This window comes from Neovison vison, chromosome 3 (genome assembly GCF_020171115.1).
Source record: "Neovison vison isolate M4711 chromosome 3, ASM_NN_V1, whole genome shotgun sequence".
NCBI classification, from domain to species: domain Eukaryota; kingdom Metazoa; phylum Chordata; class Mammalia; order Carnivora; family Mustelidae; genus Neogale; species Neogale vison.
The window spans coordinates 138,997,629-139,022,854 of record NC_058093.1 but is presented as its reverse complement, the minus strand read 5'-3'; the positions used below and the strand labels follow the sequence as shown (position 1 = coordinate 139,022,854).

At 38.5% G+C, this 25,226-nt stretch overlaps 1 protein-coding gene across 1 annotated transcript in view; it reads left to right on the top strand.

The window, feature by feature from the left end:
* Positions 1–1,028: 1,028 nt before the first annotated feature.
* The window catches only part of LOC122903565 (glutamate decarboxylase 1-like), a 35,634-nt gene continuing 11,436 nt past the window's right edge, over positions 1,029–25,226 (top strand). The window contains exons 1-11 of the mRNA XM_044244387.1: positions 1,029–1,062; positions 2,795–2,911; positions 3,558–3,800; positions 6,350–6,440; positions 9,092–9,204; positions 9,742–9,857; positions 11,327–11,406; positions 14,026–14,084; positions 14,587–14,702; positions 15,578–15,642; positions 15,745–15,823. Coding sequence (XP_044100322.1) covers positions 1,029–1,062; positions 2,795–2,911; positions 3,558–3,800; positions 6,350–6,440; positions 9,092–9,204; positions 9,742–9,857; positions 11,327–11,406; positions 14,026–14,084; positions 14,587–14,702; positions 15,578–15,642; positions 15,745–15,823 — 1,113 coding nt within the window. The remainder of the gene's footprint in view (positions 1,063–2,794; positions 2,912–3,557; positions 3,801–6,349; positions 6,441–9,091; positions 9,205–9,741; positions 9,858–11,326; positions 11,407–14,025; positions 14,085–14,586; positions 14,703–15,577; positions 15,643–15,744; positions 15,824–25,226) is intronic.

Here is a 25,226-nt window from a genome sequence, read left to right as displayed (position 1 = left end):
TAGCCCCAGGTCTGTGAATCGCCAGGTTTACACACTTCACAGTACTCTCCATAGCACATACCTTCCCCAATGTCCATAAGGGAAGTTAATTTCTGAAGGAATTTTCACCATGTTTTCCAAAGTGGCTGCACCAACTTGCATTCCCACCAACAGTGTAAGAAGGTTCCCCTTTCTCCACATCCTCTCCAACACTTGGTATTTACTGTCTTGTTAATTTGGCCATTCTAACTGGTATAAGGTGGCATCTCAATGTGTGTGTGTTTTTGTTTAAAGATTTTATTTATTTATTTGACAGACAGAGATCACAAGTAGCAGAGAGGCAGGCAGAGGGAGAAGAGGGGGGAGCAGACTCTCCGCTAAGCAGAGATCCCTTGACCCTGGGATCATGACCTGAACCGAAGGCCAAGGCTTAACCCAGTGAGCCATCCAGGTGCCCACCTCAATGTGGTTTTGATTTGACTCTCCCTGATGACTAATGATGATGAACATTTCTTCACATGTCTTTAGGAGAAGTGATTTGGGGGAAATCAGAGGGGGAGATGAAACATGAGAGACTGTGGACTCTGAAAAACAAACTGAGGGTTTTGGAGGGGAGGTGGGTGGGGAGAAGGGTTAGCTTGGTGGTGGGTATTAAGGAGGGCACGTATTTCATGGAGCACTGGGTGTGGTGCATAAACAATCTTGGAACATGGAAGAAAAAATAAAATTTAAAAAAAAGGGAAGTTGAAACCCATTCCTTTTTTGACATGAAATCATACTCTTAAAAAGCTATGTTTAAACACAAATACACTGCAATCATCTTTTGTTTAATTCACTAAACAAATAAAAGCATTGTATCCCTGAACTTTTTACAAATAATGAAATTGCTTCAGATTTCTGTGCCATCAATAAAAAGGACTCTAAGAGAGTCTATGTTATAAATTAGAGCAGTCAACACACCTTTCATGGCCAGCTTCTTTCCTATCACATAAAAAGCACAGTCTGGCTCCAGGGAATCTTTGAAAGCAGGTACGATTTTCTCACAGAACATGGATGTCAAGAAGTATGGATGTAGCCTGACAAGTAAGTTGAAATTTTGTGCAAAGTGGGAATTCAATGGCAATTATTAACTGAAAGAGTAGGATTTTGAGTGTTACTTGTCAAAAAGTGCAGACTGTCAAAAAAAGTCTTACTTATTTTATATGGTTATTAATCACAATCATCTATCACTTATTTTGACAAAAACTTATTAGCAATTTTTATCTTACATATTTAAAATGGTCATTTTGTTATTAAATATAAATTTAACATAGTTTTAGGTTGTAGATTCAATGTGTAGTTGAACTAATAATGGAGGCAAATATATCAGATCTTTTGGTTTTTACATAATTTCTCTATAAACATTTGTTAATATCATTCCATGTGTAGATTTTTTAAATTTTTACTTTTTCTTGTAATTGTTGTTTCCACTAATCATTTAAAAGGAGGTATGCTTCTAAAACTTTAGTTACTTTAGAACTTATGTTATTAATTATTATTCACTTGGTATAGCAGGGGAACTTTAAAAGGCATTTTTCCTCTAGAAAAAAGTTTTACAAAGAATTAACCTAATATATTTCTGTCTACAGGGTCAACATGTAATATGGAAATTTGTTTTTAAGTACACTGTATGCTTTATAAATCATCCCACATTTCTGTAATTTGTCTTGCACAGTTTTTTCATGTATCAGGTTTTTAGTCTTTATGAGAAAAAGCTCTAAAAGAACATTTTTATCTGTCATACATAAACACTTTAAAATGCTTAAGCATTAATTAAAACAATTTAAAAGTGATTTTGCTATAGTTTAAAAATGTGATCTGAAATATATAGGGAATGCCTTATTTTATTTTAAGAAAAATCTGTTAGAACTAGAAGCATTTAATACCACTAAGCTTATTATAAAGCCCAAACTACAAAATTTGGCTAGAAACTATTTTCTGATTACTTCATATTTTCTTTCTGCCTAGCTGTAGGCAAACACCTTGATGTTATGAATTCCAACCTCTCCCACAAAGCCCAGAACATTAAAAGATACTTAAGAATGACTTACTTGTTGAATTGAATGTTTGGTTTAATATTTTTATTGAAGAGGACCACAGGACTTACTGTTTTTAAATACTGATTTTTAAAAGATGGTCTTTGGATTCAAACATCTGTCGATAAATCCTAACTGTATAGTTATAAGCTATTTTTGTTAATAATAGCATCTACATCATAACCCTGTGTTATGAGGATTAAGTAGTACAATACATGTGAGATTTTAGAATTATTTAGATTTAGGATTATTACTATTGCTTAACTTCTTTAAATTTGTTTCTTTATCTGCATACTGGGAAAAATGGGATTATGTTGTAGGAATTATTATGAGGATTAAAATGTGTGCAAAGCACTTAGAGCTCTTAATATATGGTAGACATTATCACATATAGTTAAATGTTAACAGCAGGATCTTATCATGAAGTAGTCATTGTTATTTATAATTAAACATGGTAGGTCTTAATTACTAAATTTCTAATCTTGTACACAAGGCTGATATGAAACTAACAACCACAAATTGTATCATCTGTTCTCTATATGGTTATAAAAGAGACTTACATAATTTTGGTAGTAATGCTTCTCTCCAGTTTATACCTACCCACCAGAGATCACATGTGGATATAAATAAAAATTCAATGATTATAAGTTTCTTGAAAGCATCTATTTACAGATAAAAGCACTAAATACGTATTATGAGCATGCTTTAATAATCACAAAACACTTCCTTCTCTAACTTAGATAAGGAAGAGATGAGAAAAAAGTCTGGTCCTACTTTTCAATCAGCTGAGAAAAATGTGACAGAAGATGCTCAGACTGAGAATGTAATGACTAATTTATCAAATGTGTATGCTTCAGGTATGGGTGTCCATAACAAATGCTATTTATTTCATTCTTTTTTGTCATCTACATATTTATTGAAGCAACTGTAATTTCCTTAAGTTTTGATGCTATAAATTTTTTTTTTTTTGAGAGAGAGAGAAAGAGCAGGTGTAGGGAGGGACAGATGGAGGGAGAGAGAGAAAGAGAGAGAAATCTCAAGCAGGCTCCACAGCCAGCACAGAGCCCGACACCAGGCTCGATCTCACAACCCTGAGATCATGACAAGAGCTGAAATCAAGAATCGGCTGCTTAACCTACTGAGCCACCCAGGCGCCCCTCTATGCTTTAATTTACTTCTAAGCGTACAATGACCAGCTCATTTTTTGACAACACAATATAATAAGGTCTACCTGGGGGATCTAGAAGATTCAGTTACTCCAATGGCATTAATCTAAAATGGCTGTGTGTGTGTGTGTGTGTGTGTGTGTGTGTGTGTGAGAAAATTGTTATCCAGTGGGACTTTGAATGAAGATTATAAGTAAGATTTGGACAAATGTTACTTGTTATTTGACATGGACTTTTAGTATCTTTAATTGCCAGTTATCAAAACTCTATCCCCATGGTGATTTTCTTTGGTATTCTAGTCACTGACCTGGCTGTTTCTCTCTTTTTTTCTCTCTAGATTTGTTGCCATCCAAGGACGGTAAAGATTTAACAAAATGTTTTTTGCTAGAAGTGGTAAACATTCTTCTGCATTACATCAAAAAAAGTTTTGATGTCAAGAGTAAAATACTGGACTTCCATCATCCTCATCAACTTCTTGAAGGTTTGGATGGGTTTAACTTGGAACTGTCTGACCACCCTGAATCTTTGGAGCAGTTACTTGTTGACTGTACAGATACCTTAAAGTACAGTGTTAAAACAGGTGATTTTCAGATCGATGAGCTTGAGCTGGAGACGGGTTGAATAGTCTTAAGTTATGTGTATGTTGACGATGGTCCAGTTTTGTTTGTTTTTATTTAAAACATTTGTCTAGTTTACTTTCAGATTGGTGTTATCCCATTGAATTGTTTATTAATTAAAAAAGAAAAGTAGAAATAGTTTTGGTTTGGGGAGTTTCATCGCAAGGGCAACTAAATGTACCATCTTAACTTCTTTTCATTTATCTATTTCATTTGGTCAAATTTATTATTGTTGCTCAATTTGTTATCCTTTTACATCAATAAAATATAGAGAGATAATATTATATATGTATAATTATGTATATATACATCCTGTATTTTAGAAATTGTTTTCCAATTAACTTTATTGTAACTTTATTCTTAGCCAATTAAAGCGATGGTACTTCCAGGAGCTAACACTGTTCGAATAGGCTGTATGGTCCTCTTTTTCTAAAAGTCTTAACTGTATACTAAATAATGTATTGGAAACAACATAGTCTTTGGGAAGAGACACACACAAAAAGGGTCCAAATACAACCTATATCCCTGGGGTTTATTATCCATTTCTTATTATGTGATCTGTAAAATATTTCATGGATATTTTAATAACTGGAAATCATTTGTATATGATGACTGGCTTTGTATTTGATAAACATAAAATAGACACTTAAAATAATGTATTTTTGACATCCCAGAAACTTTACCCATCACAAATATTTAATCTTCAGAGCAAACTGATCAACCATGCCACCAAGAGAAAATGACTTCTATTAAAAATGTTCATTTCTACATTAATTTCAATAACAAAACCCCAAAAAAGTATACTCATTTTGACATTTATTTTATATAAACTGGATATCCTTTGAGAGGATACTATACAATGTTACCATTTGAAGTCCTAGGAAAGTCATGGGGAATTTCGCACAAAATTTTAATTATTATAAGAAAAATACCACAAAGTAATATGTTCAATATGATTTCAATCATGTTTATATTTTAAACTCTTTGGAAGTGTGTATATGTATATATACACACATAATACTACCTATTTATGAAAACACATTTTTAATTTGTACCTTCCAAATGTATTTATTATAAATATTTGAATATTTATAATATCCAAATTATAATATCCAAAACTATGTAGATAATTTCTGTACATCTATGCATAAAAATTACTATTCTGTATGTATTATTTTCTATTCTATGCATTTCTATAACATGTAGTGTATTTACAACTTAAAAAAAAAAATGATTGAATAAGGCGAAAAGAAAGTCTCATAGGATTCCAAAATAAAAGGCACGTTTTAAGACTAAGTTCAACCATATAAAGAAAATGTGAAGTAGAAATAAATTTTCATTAGAAATAAAAATAGCAAAAGAAGTTCTGAAAAGCAGCAGGGCAATTGGAAAGCACTCTGACAGATGTAAATCAAGTTGTATTTCCTTCCCTCCTTTGGCATTGCAAATGCGGAAGAGTCTCTAGGGGCCCATTCCCTGCCTTTGCATTTCCCTGTATCAAGCACTGAGGGAAAAGGCAAAGATGCTGAGAAAGCGAAGAGTAAATAAGAGAAAGAAACAGTTGGTAACTAAGCCAGACATTCCATTCCTTCCACTGTAATGAACATGTACTGAGCACCTACAGGTTACAAACGATGCAGGTGCTTTGGAGGAGGGCGCTGCAGGTGAGGGAAAGCGAGGGAAAAGAGGTTTGCGGAGAGCCTTGATGGACTTCATCCTCTGGATAGGTCATCAAAGAAGAAGTGCAAAGACCCTAAGGAGGAAATTAGTTTAAACGGAGTTGACTATAGAATATTCAATGTGGCAACAAGGCTTGGTGATTCTTTATTAATATAAATCCTCAAAATATCATTCTAATATTTGTCCAAAAAACGTGGAAGCAGTTTTTGAGAGAAAAAAAATTATTTAATTTGATTTAGGTGGTTCCTTCCCCACCTTCCCCATGTGTGGTTTCAAACATCCCAGCCTGGGTCTTTCTATTTTAGATCCAGGATGGCTTCCTCCTTCTCAGGCTTAGGAGATCTTCCTCAACCCAGTGACTTCTCGAAGCTGCTTCTCCTACCCATGATGCATCTCCTCTGCTCTCTGTCTGGAAGCTAACTTTAGTTCTTACCAGAAAGGTCACTTCCTCCATGAAGCCCTCTCTAAAGATTGCCTCTCCTTGCTCCCCTGACCGCCTTAAGCCCCTGAGGCATGGTCTTATGGTCTTACAACGACCCAACCTTTTCCTTTGTGGTACTTTTCACAATTGCAGTGAAACACATGGGTGTTTTCTTCCACTGGTCAGTAGGATCTGCACAGTAGTGCCTCTGTCCACCTGTTTGCTACCGTGTTCCCCGTGCTGAGCGCTGTCGCTGCCTATGGGCTCTCCGTTGTGTTTATTGAATGAAATAATTCGTTTGTGTGTGTTTGATCCCTGAATACCTGTTCACTGAGAAACTGCTAGAAATTGAAAAGCTTTTTAGCCCTGTGTTTTTGTTGTGGCTCATTTGTAGTTTTGTCTGTTGTCTAGGACATCCTCGCTATTTTAACCAGCTCTCCAGTGGGCTAGATGTGGTTGGACTTGCCGGGGAATGGTTGACCACCACTGCCAATACCAACATGTGAGTATCCTTCTGGGCTCAGAACATGCATAAATAAGAGCGAAGATGTAGATTGTATATTTTTGCTGGATATGATGCTAGCCATGTCAGAACCAAATAGTCCATACCCTGAGAGAAATGCAAAGCAGCTGCTCCATGTTCCCTGGGTAAACTGTTCAAGGTTTATCCAGTCCTCTGGACAGGCTCTAGAAACTTCCAAGATCTTAATGCCTTCGTAAGGAGTAAAGGTTACTTGACGAGTCTGGGTTAGTGGTGTGCCAACTCTGAGTCTGGTTCTAGGGTTGGAATCATTTAAACACTCCCCCAAAGAACCCACAGCATACAATAGTCTAAAAGATATACACACGTGTATGGGAAGTCACCTGAATATAAATTAGAACCTGAATCTGATCGAAGGTGAAGAAAGTAAACTTCTAAAGGAAATCAAAATCCAACTCCAGTGGGATTCTTTAAAAATTTGACCTTTGCCACAGCAAACCTGTTGGTCCTATAAAAATTAGATCTTCTGCCGCAGTGTTTTGAAGCAAAGTTGATTTTAGGGCAATATTTTTCAAGGTTAAAAGGACAGGGAAATGATTGGGTATGAAATTGAAAGGAACAGACTGTGTCAAATGTTAATATAATTTAACTAGCAATCAAAAGAGAGAGCTGGTAGGAATTTAAACTTTAAAACCAAGAACTAAATGTTTATGAGGAGAGACTGCTTTGTGATATGGAAAAAGTAAGGTTTATTTTAACTGTTTGTTATCGTTGGGGTTTTAATGATGCATGGCTCATGGTAGTAATCAGCATTTTGTAGGTATGAAACGCAAACATAAATGGCTTACACAAGCTACTGCTATTTTTAATTTTCATTGCTTGATTATGGCCTTTGAAACATGCACAGAGTTCTCTATTACCTAAAATAACTTTATCTTCAGAGAGAATATGTTTCTTTGCTCTATAAATGATGACATAAAACTTAATTTATAAATCTTACTCCATTGTTAGGAGACTTAATCATTCTCTACTGAAGAAAATACAGAAGAAGAGCTCCTTTTTAATGAATGGAGATCTCTTAGCATACTCTGAGACAGTGGGAACAAGAAGAACCAAATTCCATCCTACCACCCTCTCCAGTGCTGGGAAGTTTAGTGAGTCTCTGAAAATAATGGCATGGCAATAGGAGCAGAAGGGTGGTGTGTGTAGATGTTGAAGCTGGCTTGGCATGTGCTGGCAGAAAACGAGCCGGTTGAAATACCAGTGTATAAAGCTTGCTTCTTACATGGTGTCTCATGGAACAAGAGTCTTAATTCTCGGAGGCAATGGGTTTCCCTACTGGGTCTCTGTGCGGGGCCCCTGGGCAAAAGTGTTTGCCCGACTACTTTATCAGGCCATGCCATCCTGAAGAACAGGGTTGAGGAAAGACAAAGGGAGTTGGCACGGGGCAGAAGAGTTCCTTGAGGGTGATGATAGACCTGCTTATACCATTAGTATAAGCAGAAGCGAATGTTCCGTCGTCTGGGATACAGTGCCCTCCGGTCAGCAGCTGCTTCAAAGAGCAGCCCATCTGTAGGGAACAAGGGAAAGGAACTGACTTTCAGCCAGGTCTCTTATGGCCAAAGGACTTCACTGTGGGATGTTAACTCCCCCATGGTTGGGCATTCCTGGGACTCCCAGAAGATTCCATGATTTGTCATGCCTGGATACGAAAGGCGATCCCTGGGCTGGAGGTCAGTGCCTGTCTTGTAGGTGGGAGGCAAGTCTCTGCTGGGTTTGAGTGTGTCTGAGTGGAAGTGGTCACAGCAGTGGCTGGGCCTGAATAATGTCGGGAAGCTTTAGAGACAGAGCGAGCTGAGAGCATCTCAAGTCGCACATAAATGGTGTCCAATACTGGTATCTCTATGGAAGAACAGTTACAGTGGTCTTTAAAAGGGTTTTGAGGACAAACAGAAGAATTCCTTGAAAATAACTGAACCAACTCTTTGATTTCTGAATGCATGGTAAGTACTTCATTGCTGACTGTTTATGGTGTGTAAAGACAAAAGCTTATAGCCTTCTTTTTTATCTTAGCTCCTTCTTTTTGTGGAAGGGACTCTAATCTCATGGTGTGACTCCGAGGAGAGTCCCCATTGCCAGGTTTTCTGAATTCTTATTCATGAATCGTATACTGTTCTTGCCTTGTACCATCTGCTTGCTTCGAGCTATAACTGAAAACATAATAGCATTTCACCCTTTTTTGGTGTGTTCATCCAAAGTACAATCTTTAGGTAGAAAATCATTATCAATCGATTTTGAGAAAAGGCTTTTCTACCTATTTCATGTTCTGCACAGTATTGTCTGTAGCTCTAGATCTCTTTCTAACTGGCTACATATATATAAAACTGGACATTTTCTGGATGTAACAGTATTGTGTATGTAGGGGTTACTATCAAAATTCCCAGTGACTGCACAAAACAATGGAGTCCACGATACTGTCTTTGTAGAACTTTGTAGAACTAATATACTCTTAATCTGGAAGGGGGGTTGAGAGCATTTAAGTTTTAACTATTTCTTTTACAGTCTTCTATAGAATACCAAAAAAAAGTTTATAACCTTATCTAGCACATGATTTTTATCTATCCTTTTCCCTTTTATATGATTCACAGTAGAAATCTATGTATGTAATATAGGTTTACCTATGAAATAGCTCCAGTATTTACTGTCATGGAAATGATTCTTCTTAAGAAAATGTACGAAATTATTGGCTGGCAAGAAACAGAAGCAGACGGAGTATTTGCACCTGGTAAGAAAAAGCAAGAAATCATTTCTCTAAACTAAATAAAATATCTACTAGGAAACACTCACAATATATTTCAACAAATACTATTATTTTTGAGAGATAAATGTTCATGCATCATTGTGTTAGTTAAAATTATGAACAAAATTTCCATAAATATAAAAGTTATGAATTGTGGTATTTGACATTTCTCTCCACACTTCCAAGGAAAGACATTTTTAAAATAATGTTCGTGCAGGATGCCTAGGTGGCTTCGTCTGTTAAGGGTCTGCCTTCTCCTCAGGTCATGATCCCATGGTTCTGGGATCGAGCAAGGGCTCCTTGCTCAGTGGGGAGTCTGCTTCTCCTTTTGTCTGCCATTCCCCCTGCTTGTGCATGCTCTCTCTCTCTCCAGTAAATAAATAAAGTCTTTAAATAAAAAATAAGATACAATAATGTTGGTGATTTGGCACCATTTTAGTTTCAGAAAGCTCTCAAATTATGATTTCAATAAACATTTCTGATATTTGAAATTAGGTTAACATTACTATTTCTCTTGCATAGGTGGAAGTATAGCCAACCTCTATGGTATATTACTAGCCCGTTATAAGCAATATCCAGAGATAAAAAGACAAGGCATGACCGCACTCCCATGTATTGTGTTATTGGTTTCCGAACAAGTAAGTATCAAGTCTAGGTTTTTCCAACTTTTAAGAGTCTTCTGGGATAAACTATAAAGTAATTGGAAGTCAGAGAATATTAGCTTCACTCTAACAATATATAGATTCAGTAATCTCTGTGTCTGGGTCTGCATATTGATATTAGAAAAAAACACTCTCCATTCAACATGGACTCTAGAGATTAGCAATACAGATAATTCAGAATTAAAATTTAATTTCAAAATATGAGAAACTGACAAAAATGGGATTATAAATATAAAGCATTGTGCTCTTTACAAAAAAAATCAAGCTATAAAAAGTTTAAAGACTTAATGATTCTTTTTATCATTGAATGCAGAGAAAAATGTGATTGATGTTTTATTTTTCCAGTGAGGATCAAAGGAATCAGTTAAAGAGAAAGGCTTATTTTTATAGACTAGGTCCTCAGCCAAATGTTTCTGGTATTGACAATGTATCCACTGATGTCTCCTTTTGTTTGTGTTCCAATCTTGTGCACAGCATCAACACTTCTTTTTAAAAAAAATCAATTCATCCCTTTAATAAATCTGGTCACATTTTCTTTTCCACCTCAGCAACATTTGTGACATTAAAATATAATAGTTGTCCCAGTTTGAGAATTCCACGTAAAAGTGCCTGGAAACACAGGGTTTTCTTTGAAATGTCTCTGTGTTTGCAAAATGCGTCTATGACCAAACTCAAACTGGCATATATAGAGGCATATTATCAAGTTGGAGACCGCTGTTGCATGATTAGTGTTATTTGCTGTAAAACATAAGATGCTGGCTTACAAATGTCATTTTCATCATTTGACATGGCTTTTTTTTTGGTGGGTTTTGTTTTTTTTTGTTTTTTTTGTTTTTGCATAGAAGGAGTAAATATGCTGAATTCCCATAATGTAGATTTAAAAAGTCGTTTTCCTATTTAATTGGTGCATTCTCCATGGAAATGAAGCATAGTTAGGGTTTTAAATTTCTTTATTTTTTTTTTCATATATCTGGTCTTTTCCTGGCAGATATATATATATATTGTATATATATGTATATATATATACATATATGTATGTATATATATATACACATATACCATATATATATATGGTATATGTGTTTGTAATGTAAGAGTTTCACTGTCTGGAAAATGTTAGGGTTTTATCTCTAGAGAATATTATTACTAGATTTATGAGTGACATGACATTCTATGTGTATGGAGAACTAGAATACTCAAACTCCCACTGCTTGTGAAGGGTTGTGTGATGGTGCCTTCTAAAAGGGGCGTCGCAACCTCCTTCATCTGAACAAATGTCATGATGAGGGTCTGGAAATATGCCTTGAGACCCATACGTGTGTATATAGAAGTGTATGTGCGCAAACCCATTCAAAGCTACATGTTCACGCTCCCAAATGCACTCGTGTGAATCATCATGGAATGCAGAGAAATGAATGCCTTTTCTATTTTCATTTTTGCCCAAGGATCATTATTCAGTTAAAAAAGCTGCAGCAATCCTTGGTATTGGAACTGACAATGTAATTGAAGTAAAATGCGATGAAAGGTATGTTTCTAACACAGTCTCAAAAATCGTTATCATTATGCTTTGCAGATTAAAATCCCATTTCCTATTCCAGTTTTTAGCAAGAATACTCTCCTAGTTTCAATAAATTTTAACTGCCATTAGTATGAAAGAAGCATCAAAGTCATCCTATCCTATTCTTAACATTTCTTTACTAAATATAGTCTTATATAAGTGGAACTGTCTATCTTCCCATTTTAAGTGTATTGAATTATATGTAATATAAATACACATAAAAATATAATAATATTTGTAGATAAAAATTCAACTGCTTCAGCAATCTACAAAGTAAAAGTGTATTTCTGTTTTCCTTTAATGCCATGTTTCAGAAATAAATAATATGACAACTATAACATATATTCTGAGGATCATTTTTATGCATATCAGACATACTCATACATCAATTCTGTGTGTATTCTATAACTTGCTTTCATAGATTTTTTTTGGTTTTAGGATATGTTTTATAAATCTTACCCCATTAATTCATGCAGACCTTATTCTTTTTTAATTACTTCAGAGTTTTGCACTTTATAAATGCTACAGAATTCAGAAATCTTATTTTAAAAGACACTTAAGTGTTTCCCCCTAGATGTTAGTGTTTAAGAACAATGATTAAATGAATATCATTGTATAAAATTATTTGAGAGTCTGTGTTTGAATGTCTCACATAGATTCCTAGAAACTTAATTATTGATTCAAAGGATGTCTGGATTTAAAATTTCATAAAGATTTTTTTTTACCCTTCAAACATTTTTAAGTTAATTGATGCTCTTATCTACAGTGCCAACCCTGAATATTAACAATACTTTTATTATTGAAAATTCTGACCAGAAATTGTGTATAACCGTGATTTGTCTATTCATGTGCTTTGCCCATTTTTCACTGGTTGTTTATTATTTGTTATTGGCTTATAAGGAGTCTTTATGTATTTAGAAAATCTGAAACATAAAATAAATGAATATAAAGTTTCTTGCAGATGTGTTTTATAAGTTTATTATTCAGTACTTTGTCATAAGTTGTTTGATTTTCTTTATGTATTCTAGGTACATTTCCTGAGAATCACCCCTGCCCAAGATACTTTACATTTTTTTTTATTATTATGAACGGGATATTCTATTATTTATTCACAACAATTTGTTTATGTAAATAGGAATATGATTTACTCCTGTAAGCACCCAGTTGCTCAACATTCTTATTATTTTCATTGGCTTTTTAATACATAATTTTAGATATTCCTGGTATACTGCCATATTTACTCCCATTAGGGGTTTATTTCCTCTTTCCTTTTTTCTTCTCTTTTCTTTGTTCTTCTCTTCTCCTTCCTTCCTTCCTTCCTTCCTTCCTTTCCTTCCTTCCTTCTTTCCTTCCTTTCTTTCTTTTTCTTTCTATCATACATTTAAATAATAGATAATTTCTTCAGAGAAAAATGCTATAATACTGATGGTAGTGAGCATCCTCTGATGTTAGTGGGAATGCTTCTAGTGAATCACCAGTAGGCATGCTGGGTTTCGGTCTGATACCCGGATCAAGTAGATGAGTCTTGACTTGTTTCCCTCAGGTATTTGCTGTGAAGAAACGTGAAGGCCATCTGAAATTTGCCACCCTTCTTCCTCCCTTCCCAATTGGACACCTGATTTTTATACCTTGATGTCAAGAGGCTTTTACTTTTTTTTTTTTAAGTTTTTATTTAAATTCCAGTTACTTCACATACAGTGTAATGTTAGGTACTGGTGTACAATATAGTGATTCAACACTACCGTGCAACACCAGCGCTCCTCACAACTAGAGCTTTCCTTCATCCCCATCACCTGTTCCACCCATCCCCCACACACCTCCTGTCTGGTGACCATCAGCTTGTTCTCTGGAGCTGAAAGTCTATTTCATTGTTTGCCTCTCTCCCCATTTGCTCATTTGTTTTTTTTTCCCCCTAAATTCTGCATATGAGTGAAATCGTATGGTATTTGTCTTTCTCTGACTGACTGACTTTGCTTAGCATAATACTCTCTAGCTCCATCCACGTCATTGAAAATGGCAGAATTTCATTCTTTCTTATGGCTGTGTAATAGTCCATTGTGTATATATACCATATCTTTTTATTGCCCCCCTCAGATCTTGGGTTAGGTTAGGGTTACAGCCAGGGTAAGGGTGAGGGTATATACCAGAGAAGAGGTTTTTACTTTAAACTGCTCAGTAGGGAGCCTGCTTCTCTCTCTCCCTCTTCCCCTCCCCCTGCTTATATGTTTGCTCTCTCTCTCTCTCTGATAAATAAATAAATAAGTCTTTAGACATAAAATATAATAAGTTGAAATTTAATCACTTGAAAGATTATCATTCTACATCTTTCTTAGAAAGCTTAAGTAATACAAATTTTAAGATGACTGAATAGCACACTAAACATTCTTTAATTCAACAGGATATTTACTATTAGTTTTTGGGAACTGAACATTTACCCAGTATCTGTTTATGGACATATAAATGCCTTAGGGAGACACTAAAAACTAATTGTTTTTAGTCTTATGTATCATTTATTCATCTCATTGGTAGAATTGGTATGCATATTCAAATACTCATAATAAATCAGTGTGCATTTGTATTTTTAAGGGGAAAGATGATTCCAGCTGAGTTAGAGAAAAATATATTACAAGCTAAAACAAAGGTATGTTCTATAGCTCCATACTTAACATGTAAATTCATTTTTATTTTCTTTACCTATTTTCATTGGTGGAAAACAACTGTTAAGGTAATTACCAGGAGAAATAAGATGATCCCTAAATGTAGGAAATTCCTTATAAAATTAAAATGAAATAATTAAGATTGCGCTATTTCTCTCCATAATTTTCTGTCAGATATCTGATGAAAAGTTATCAGGACATGGACTACATAAAGGAATTTGGACATCTCCATTTTCATGGTATTATTTTGCAAAAATAAATTTGGAGAGAAATATAATAACTAAAACTTAGAGGCAGTGATATGAGTTCCTTTAATGGTTACACTACTTCGTCCAGTCCTGGAGATACCTCAGAATATGTGAAATTGTTAGGTACTTGGGGTTTGTGTCCAAGTCTTCCAGCTTCCTGATGCCAGGAGTGTAGTAAAGTGACAGGACTCTTCCGGTGCCTCCCGAGGCCACGCCTACAACTTAGTTTGTGTCGTCACCAGATCCAGACTCCTTTCTGTGTCACAGCCACAGCCGCACCACAGTGTTTGGGGCCTTCGACCCTCTCCACGACATCGCCGATATTTGTGAGACGCACGGACTCTGGATGCACGTGGATGTGAGTCGCCTCCTTTAGTCTGACTCAAGACTACTGCTTTAAAAAATGTGTCCTATGAGCAGTCCTTAGAATCACTTCATTGGCATTGCAGGCCCGATGAAGTTTTCTCTGGAAACTCATTTTTATAATGAACAAAATAGACTTAATATATTAGCCCGGAAAGAGCTACAAATGTATCAGTGTTTTTAAAGAGCCCAAACCTCTCCTCAATGTGTGCGAGTAGGGGAAGGAGCAGAGGGAGAGGAAGAGAATTTCAAGCTGACTCCACGCTGAGCGTAGAACCCAATGTGGGGCTCAACCTCAGGACCCTGAGATCATGACCTGAGCCAAAATCAAGAGTCGGGCGCTTAACCAACTGAGCCACCCTGGTGCCCTTTAAACCTGACTTTAAGTTAAAAGAAGATTTAGTCCATTACTCTAATAAACATTTCAAAATTAATACTTATTAAAGAAATAACAATTTTTGATGCTATTAATTTAGTACAATGATTTTGGGCAAAACTCTTCAGCTTTGGTAAGAGTTAGACAAATTTAAAGTTATACAATCTGGTAGAGATGTTACTTTTTCTGTGGTATTGCCAAATTTGATGCCAACCTTTTTATGTGTCTCTGGAAATTATACAGAAGGTGTTTGAATTAATTAGAAACCTTTATAAAGCTTTATCATGACACGAATAGGCAATGAGAATTCATAGGAGGAAATTTTAAAATGCATTGTTCTTATAAGGAGTATAATGATAGCCAAGTTTATAATTATCTAGCATAGCAATTAAAGCTTCATCAACTTTTGAAATCAATTTAACATGGGAAAAAGTCACCAATGCTATTTAAAAAGAAAGAATTAATAGAACAACGAATATCTTCTGTACCTGTAGGCAGCCTGGGGAGGTGGACTGTTGCTGTCCAGAAACCACGCCCATAAACTCAGTGGCATTGAAAGGTAAGACCTGTGCCATCACTTGTGAAAACAAAATAACCTGTTTAGACTTCTATTCTCTTTCATTAGATCTTGAGCGCTGATTGAAGCTATTTTATCACCTAGGGCCAACTCTGTGAGCTGGAATCCACATAAACTCATGGGTGTCCCCCTTCAGTGCTCTGCTATCCTGATCCGGGAAAAAGTAAACGATTTCTTTCTTTCTTTTTTTAATATTTTATTTATTTATTTGACAGAGGGAGAGAGAGAGATCACAAGTAGGCAGAGAGGCAGGCAGAGAAAGGGGGAAGCAGGCTCCCCGCCAAGCAGAGAGCCCGATGTGGGGCTCGATCCCATGATCCCATGACCCCGGGACCATGACCCAAGCCGAAGGCAGAGGCCCTAAAGCACTGAACCACCCAGGCACCCCACTTTTTTTTTTAAAGATTTTATTTATTTGAGAGGGAGAGACAGTGAAAGAGGGAATACAAGCAAGGGGAGTGGGAGAGGAAGAAGCAGGCTTCCCGCTGAGCAGGGAGCCTGATGTGGGGCTCAATCCCAGGACCCTGGGATCATGACCGAAGTAGACAAACACTTAACAACTAAGCCACCCAAGCGCCCAATGATTTCTATTTTTAATTAGTGCAGTGATGGATGTCTTGTCTAGCTTCATTGTGAATGTTTAAAACCAAAATAATTATGGCCTCGGTGAATTAGCACAGTGCAGCACAATTTGCCCTCCTAAACTGATCCTTCCCCCTTGATCTTTAAGTAGCAGTCACTGGGCCATTTAGGTGCCACATGACCAAATGAGTGTAAGGACAGGCGTTAACTCCATGTGTGGATAAGATCTGGGATCACACAATGTGTGATCAGAAAACCTGATCGCTCATGCCCCACTTATTAAAAACACCACAAACAAACGAAATGTCTCTTGGAGATCATGTTTGGCCCACTGGAACCTTTTGTTATTTCAGAGTGTAGGGCCAAAAATGTCGCTCATTTTAGATGCAGATAAGTAGGAGTAACTGCAATATATTTAGCATAGCACAAATTTATGGGTTGTATGAAATTATTATCTCCTTATACGTTTTTGTGTTTTATCTCCATCAATAGTAAACCCAATGTTACACAAAGAGATAAGCCCATGATCTCCTCCAAGGAGGGATACAGTGATAAAATGCAGCTTAGGAATTCTTATCTCCATGTCATTGTCAGAAATGCAAATTCGTCTTGTATAGTATCATTTATAGCTTTGTTTTCTTTCCTACTCACCAGCAATCCAAGACTTTGGATGTAAAAATAAAGTGTCTGTGTTCTTAAAACAAACTGCATTAACTTTAAGGCAGTCCTCAGTCTGTTTTAAAAAAATTATTTTAATTTATTTTTAAAAAGTATTTAAATTCCAGTTAGTTAACATACAGTGTACAATATAGAGCTTCAATATGTTTATGCAACACCCGGTGCTCATCCCAAGTGCCCTCCTTAATCCCCATCACCTATGTTGCCCATCTGTCCCACTGCTCCCCTCTGAGGACCATCAGTTTGTCCTCTGTAGTTAAGAGTGTGTCCCTTGATTTACCTCTCTCTCTCAGCCATAAAAAAGAATGAAATTTTGTGTTTTGCAACAACGTGAATGGAACTAGATGGCATCTTGCTTCAGCAAAGTAAGGCAGTGAGAGAAAGATAAATGCCATATGATCTCACTTCTGTGTGGAATTTAAGAAACTCACTCTTTTTTTTTTTTTTCCCAATTTATTTATTTTCAGAAAAACAGTATTCATTATTTTTTCACCACACCCAGTGCTCCATGCAAGCTGTGCCCTCTATAATACCCACCACCTGGTACCCCAACCTCCCACCCCCCCGCCACTTCAAACCCCTCAGACTGTTTTTCAGAGTCCATAGTCTCTCATGGTTCACCTCCCCTTCCAATTTACCCAAATTCCCTACTACTCTCTAACGCCCCTTGTCCTCCATGCTATTGGTTATGCTCCACAAATGAGTGAAACCATATGATAATTGACTCTCTCTGCTTGACTGATTTCACTCAGCATAATCTCTTCCAGTCCCGTCCATGTTGCTACAAAAGTTGGATATTCGTCCTTTCTGATGGAGGCATAATACTCCATAGTGTATATGGACCACATCTTCCTTATCCATTCATCCGTTGAAGGGCATCTTGGTTCTTTCCATAGTTTGGCGACTGTGGCCATTGCTGCTATAAACATTGGGGTACAGATGGCCCTTCTTTTCACGACATCTGTATCTTTGGGGTAAATACCCAGGAGTGCAATTGCAGGGTCGTAGGGAAGCTCTATTTTTAATTTCTTGAGGAATCTCCACACTGTTCTCCAAAGAGGCTGCACCAACTTGCATTCCCACCAACAGTGTAAGAGGGTTCCCCTTTCTCCACATCCTCTCCAACACATGTTGTTTCCTGTTTTGTTAATTTTGGCCATTCTAACTGGTGTAAGGTGATATCTCAATGTGGTTTTAATTTGAATCTCCCTGAGGGCTAATGATGATGAGCATTTTTTCATGTGTCTGATAGCCATTTGTATTTCTTGATTGGAGAAGTGTCTGTTCATATCTTCTGCCCATTTTTTGATGTGTTTGTCTGTTTCGTGTGGGTTGAGTTTGAGGAGTTCATTATAGATCCTGGATATCAACCTTTTGTCTGTACTGTCATTTGCAAATATCTTCTCCCATTCCGTGGGTTGCCTCTTTGTTTTTTTGACTGTTTCCTTTGCTGTGCAGAAGCTTTTGATTTTGATGAAGTCCCAGAAGTCTATTTTCGCTTTTGTTTCCTTTGCCTTTGGAGACGTATCTTGAAAGAAGTTGCTGTGGCTGATATCGAAGAGATTACTGCCTATGTTCTCCTCTAAGATTCTGATAGATTCCTGTCTCACGTTGAGGTCTTTTATCCATTTTGAGTTGATCTTTGTGTACGGTGTAAGAGAATGGTCGAGTTTCATTCTTCTACATATAGCTGTCCAGTTTTCCCAGCACCATTTATTGAAGAGACTGTCTTTTTTCCACTGTATATTTTTTCCTGTTTTGTCGAAGATTAATTGACCATAGAGTTGAGGGTCCATATCAGGGCTCTCTACTCTGTTCCACTGGTCTATGTGTCTGTTTTTATGCCAGTACCATGCTGTCTTGGTGATCACAGCTTTGTAATAAAGCTTGAAATCAGGTAAGGTGATGCCGCCAGCTTTATTTTTGTTTTTCAACGTTTCCTTAGCGATTCGGGGTCTCTTCTGATTCCATACAAATTTTAGGATTATTTGCTCCAGCTCTTTGAAGAATGCCGGTGGAATTTTGATCGGAATGGCATTAAAAGTATAGATTGCTCTAGGCAGTATAGACATTTTAACGATGTTTATTCTTCCGATCCAAGAGCATGGAATGGTCTTCCATCTTTTTGTGTCTTCTTCAATTTCTTTCATGAGTGTTCTATAGTTCCTCAAGTATAGATCCTTTACCTCTTTAGTTAGGTTTATTCCCAGGTATCTTATGGTTCTTGGTGCTATAGTAAATGGAATCGATTCTCTAATTTCCCTTTCTGTATTTTCCTTGTTAGTGTATAAGAAAGCCACTGATTTCTGCACATTGACTTTGTATCCTGCCACGCTGCTGAATTGCTGTATGAGTTCTAGTAGTTTGGGGGTGGAGTCTTTTGGGTTTTCCATATAAAGAATCATGTCATCTGCGAAGAGAGAGAGTTTGACTTCTTCATTACCAATTTGGATACCTTTTATTTCTCTCTGTTGTCTGATTGCTGTTGCTAGGACTTCTAATACTATGTTGAACAAGAGTGGTGAAAGTGGGCATCCTTGTCTTGTTCCTGATCTCAACGGGAAGGCTGCAAGCTTTTTCCCATTGAGGATGATATTTGCTGTGGGTCTTTCATAGATAGATTTGATGAGGTTCAGGAATGTTCCCTCTATCCCTATACTTTGAAGCGTTTTAATCAGGAACGGATGTTGGATTTTGTCAAATGCTTTTTCTGCATCAATTGAGAGGACCATGTGGTTCTTCTCTCTTCTCCTATTAATTTGTTGTATCACATTGATTGATTTACGAATGTTGAACCATCCTTGTAGCCCAGGGATGAATCCCACCTGATCATGGTGGATAATCTTTTTAATGTGTTGTTGGATCCTGTTGGCTAGGATCTTGTTGAGAATCTTAGCATCCACATTCATCAGTGATATTGGTCTGAAATTCTCCTTTTTGGTATGGTCCTTGCCTGGTTTGGGGATCAGGGTAATGCTGGCTTCATAGAAAGAGTCTGGAAGTTTTCCTTCTGCTTCAATTTTTTGAAACAGCTTCAGGAGAATAGGTGTTATTTCTTCTTGGAAGGTTTGGTAGAATTCCCCAGGGAATCCGTCAGGTCCTGGGCTCTTGTTTTTTGGGAGATTTTTGATCACTGCTTCAATCTCGTTATTAGATATCGGTCTATTCAGGTTGTCGATTTCTTCCTGGTTCAATTTTGGTAGTTTATATTTTTCCAGGAATGCATCCATTTCATCAAGGTTGCTAAGCTTATTGGCATATAACTGTTCGTAGTAACTTCTGATGATTGTTTCTACTTCCTTGGTGTTAGTTGTGATCTCTCCCCTTTCATTCATAATTTTATGAATTTGGGATTTCTCTCTTTTCTTTTGGATTAGTGTAGCCAGTGGCTTATCGATCTTATTGATTCTTTCAAAAAACCAGCTTCTAGTTTCATTGATACGTTCTACTGTATCTCTGGTTTCTCCCTCATTGATCTCAGCTCTAATCTTGATGATTTCCCTTCTTATGTGTGGAGTTGGTTTGATTTGTTGTTGATCCTCCAGTTCTTTAAGGTGTAGAGACAGCTGGTGTGTTCTGGATTTTTCAATTTTTTTGAGCAAGGCTTGGATGGCTATATATTTTCCCCTTAGGACCGCCTTTGCTGTATCCCATAGGTTTTGGACCGAAGTGTCTTCATTCTCATTGGTTTCCATGAATTGTTTCAGTTCTTCTTTGATCTCCTGGTTGATCCAAGCATTCTTAAGCAAGGTGGTCTTTAGCTTCCAGGTGTTTGAGTTCCTTCGGAACTTTTCCTTGTGATTGAGCTCCAGTTTCAAAGCATTGTGATCTGAGAATATGCAGGGAATCATCTCAGTCTTTTGGTATCGGCTGAGTCCTGATTTGTGACCCAGTATGTGGTCTATTCTGGAGAAGGTTCCGTGTGCACTTGAGAAGAATGAGTATTCTGCTGTTTTAGGGTGGAATGTTCTGTATATATCTATGAGGTCCATCTGGTCCAATGTGTCGTTCAATGCTCTTGTTTCTTTATTGATTTTCTGCTTCGATGATCTGTCTAATTCTGAAAGAGGCGTGTTAAGATCACCTACGATTAGTGTATTCATATCAATATGACTCTTTATCTTGATTAACAGTTTTCTTAAGTAATTGGCTGCTCCCATATTGGGAGCATAGATATTTACAATTGTTAGATCATCTTGGTGGATAGTCCCTTTAAGGATTATGTAGTGTCCTTCTGTATCTCTGACTACAGTCTTTAGTTTGAAGTCTAATTTATCTGATATGAGAATCGCTACCCCAGCCTTCTTTTGAGTCCCATTGGCATGAAAGATGCTTCTCCACCCCTTCACTTTCAGTCTGCGTGTATCTTTAGGTTCAAAATGGGTCTCTTGTAGACAGCATATGGATGGGTCCTGTCGTTTTATCCAATCTGCAACCCTGTGCCGTTTTATGGGTGCATTGAGGCCATTCACATTGAGAGTGATTATTGATAGATACGTTTTTATTGACATCGAGTTACCTTTGAAGTCTTTCTTTCTGTAGACTGTCTCTATATTTCTGTTCAATGCTATTCTTGGGATTTTTCCTCTTTTATAGAACCCCCCTTAATATTTCCTGCAGTATCGGCTTGGTGGTTGCATAGTCTTTTAAGTCTTGCCGGTCTTGGAAACTCTTTATCTCTCCATCCATTTTGAATGTCAGTCTTGCTGGATAAAGTATTCTTGGCTGCATGTTCTTCTCATTTAGTGCCCTGAATATATCTTGCCAGCCTCTTCTGGCTTGCCAGGTCTCTGTGGACAGGTCTGACGTTATTCTGATGGGCTTCCCTCTGTAAGTAAGGAGCCTCTTTGCCCTGGCAGCTTTCAAGAGATTATACCTACAATTATAATTTCTCAATTTGACTATCAGGTGTCGTGATGTTTTTTTGGAGTGTATAATCTTGGGTGGAGACCGTTCAGCCTCTAGTACATGAACGCTGGTTTCATTCGCGAGATTCGGAAAGTTTTCATGAAGGACTTGTTCCACGACATCTTCTAGACTTCTTTCTTTCTCCTCCCCTTCAGGAATTCCAATAATTCTGACGTTGGAACGCTTCATGGCATCACTTATTTCCCTAATTCTGCTTTCGTGGGATCTAAGCTGTTTGTTCCAGGCTTCCTCCTGATCCTTTCTCTCTATCTGTTTGTCTTCCAGATCACTAATTCTATCTTCTGTCTCAGTTACCCTAGCTTTGAGAGAGTTTAGATTGGATTGGAACTCATTGAGAGCATTGTGGACCTCCTCCCTGGTAGCTTTAAGCTCCGCCCTAACATTGTGAACATCCTGTCTGGTCGCTTTCAGTTCGGCTCTAATCAATTCTGTTTGGTCATCCATGGCTTTCTCCAACCTAGCTATTGCCTGGATAATTGTTAGCCTGAATTCTCTTTCCGACATATTGTCTATGTTGATAGCCGTTAGCTCTGTTGCGGAAGGTCCATCCTCTGTATTTTTCTTCTGTTGGGCATTCCTCCTCCTAGTCATTTTGGTGGGAGAAGACTGAACAGATGTAGCTGGATGTATCAACTCTGGTGCAGTCAAGGTGCACCCTGGAACACTTCCTGATCTCCGTCTCAGAAGCCTCAGTCTGGGTGCAGAAGCTGAATAAATTCCCCCTTGGATGCTGGCAGTGCAGGTTCCAAGTTAAAGACCCTGGGGGCGCAGGATCTTTTGCTCGTCCCCAAAGCCAAGGCAGTGGCGGCTGTCTGGGAGCTCCTGACCGCCAGAGAGGTTCCAAGCAGCGATCGCACACTGAGATTTTGCCGCTGGCCGGGGCTGGGAGTGCCCGGCTTGCGCGCACCTCTTTTCAGAGGCGGCTGTGGGTCGGGCGCGCGTCTGGGGCACTGAGAACGGGGCGCTGGTCCGTAAGCCGCAGGCTGGGCTTTTGCGCGCCTCTGTCCGGGGAAGAGTTTCGTGCGCGCGAGGCTTAGACTTTGAAACAATGGCCCGGGTCAAGAAGCGCCCCAGGGCCTTAGAAACCCAGGAGAGCTGGAGCGACGTGCGCGCGCATCTCAAGCTTTGTGGTAGGGCTAGCGCGCGTTCTGCAGACGGCGCAGCTCCCATCCCCTCACAGGAGCCGGAACCCCGCGCTCTGGGGCACGCTGGCGGCTTAGGGACCAGGAGCCGGTTTCTCCGCCGCACTCTCTCTGCCTCTGCGCCGGGGAGGCCGTCTGGGACCGGGGACTCAAGCCCCTGTCCCTAGCCGCCCCCGCGATCCTTTGCTCTTTTGGAGTGCTTTCAACCAGTCTCCGAGTTAATGCTGGTCCCCAGACTCAGGGCACTCTCGCTCGTATCGGGGTATTACTTTCCCACCGGTCGCCTCTGGTGGCTCCCTCCCCCTTTTGTTTATCTTCCGATATCAGTCCGCTGTTCCCATTCCGCTTTACCTGCTCACTGGCGTCTTCTGCCCCTGTAGAGATCCAGACGTGTATAATTCTGATCTCAGGCTGATTTCATGGGTGATCAGAGTTCTTTGGTAGGTAATCAGCTCACTTTGGGGTACCAGCTGAAAAGACGCCTCTTCCTAGTACCCCGCCATCTTCTATCCTCTAAGAAACTCACTCTTGAGTACTCAGTGCCCACTTTGTCTCTTCTTTTTTTTTTTTTAAGATTTTATTTATTTGTCAGAGAGAGCACAAGCTGGGGGGTGGGGGCATCAGGCAGAGCAGGCAGAGGGAGAAGCAGGCTCCCTGATGAATAAGGAGCCCCATGCGGGACTTGATCCCAGGACCCTGAGATCATGACCTGAGCCGAGGGCAAAAGCTTAACCACCTGAGTCACCCAGGCACCCCAACCACTTTGCCTCTTCTGAGAGAGTCTTTGTTCTTTCTCAGAAGTGCAGGCTGGCACTTTGAGATCTGCTTCAGACTGTGAAGTTGGCCACATGGCAGCCATATTCTTTCCATATCCCATCAATAAAAGGGCGGCTGCCTTGTGTTTGAAGCCTACAGGTTAATAAGCTACTCCTTCCTGTCTGTTCCTGTGTGTCCCATACCCAGAAATGACAGTTTGACTACATTTGTTTTCTTGAAGAAGCTTCGGAGTTTGCTCCCTCTTCCTGTTGCTGACAGGTCTGTCCTCAACGTTCAGATTTCTGATACCTTTATGTTTAGGACCCAAAAACAAATGTTTGGCCGTCTTCCCTGATTTCTTCACCCATAATGAGTATATTGAAATAGTACATTTTATTCTCTTACCACATATCATGTGTTCCTCAAATAAGTTCAGTTTCTGTTTTCTTGTTTTATACTCCTTTTTATCTTTTCCTAAAGACAGATAGATTGTCAGTGGAGGGAGAACAGAACCCCCAAACTACTAAAGCTTTCACTATTTTTAAGGTCATCTCTGGAAAATAAGCCTATTGTGGTGTATCCTTAAATTAAGAGGAGCATTTGATTCTTATCTATTAAACGATCTGAGTGCCTAAGGTTTCACATTAGACCATTTTGACTCATGCCTTAATGAGCCACTTAAACCAAGTGTATTCAATATTAATATATTTTCTGATACTCAAAAGGCACTATAAGTATATATATTTTGCTGTAACTCTACATAAAATACAATTAAAACTAATTTTCAATTTCTTTTATTTAATTGTGTAAGGGAAAGGAAGTGCCATCTGTTTTTGAAATGAAGTGCTAATCACGTCAATCTCTTTCATCCAGGAGGGCTTTTTCATAATGCAAAACTGAAACCCATTCCGTGGCTCCTCATTGCTTTTAGGATGGGGATTGAAATCCCTGACGTGGCCTACAAGGCCTGGGAGGTACAGCCCCATGCCCTTCTCCACTCTCCCATTCATCCTGTGCTTCCTTTTGCTTTCTGCCCTTGATATCCCTTGACCTGCCCTCACTTCCACGAAGGAGCCATGCAGCTCAGCCCCTGTGACCTTGGCAGGAGTTTCTCCTCCTACCTATCCAGGGGTGGCTCCACTTTGTCTCCCACACCTTCCCCCAGCATCTTCCTCGTTTAGCTCCTACTGAGCTCTAAAATGACTTTTCTCTGGAAGCCTTCCTAGACTTTCTGACGAATTGAAATCCTTGACCCTTAGAGCAGAATATCCCAATACTGTGAAATTCCTTCCTAACATTTATCCTGGATACAATTTCACATCCACGTATGCCACATTTGGTTCAACCCACCCACCCCCGAGCAGCCCAGGTTGTAAGGTCAGTGGGGCAGGGCATGTCCACCCTTGCTCGCCGCAACTCCATGGCCCTGCACAGCGCGAGACAGTTGGGGGTAACTATGACTAACTGTAGCTTACTCAT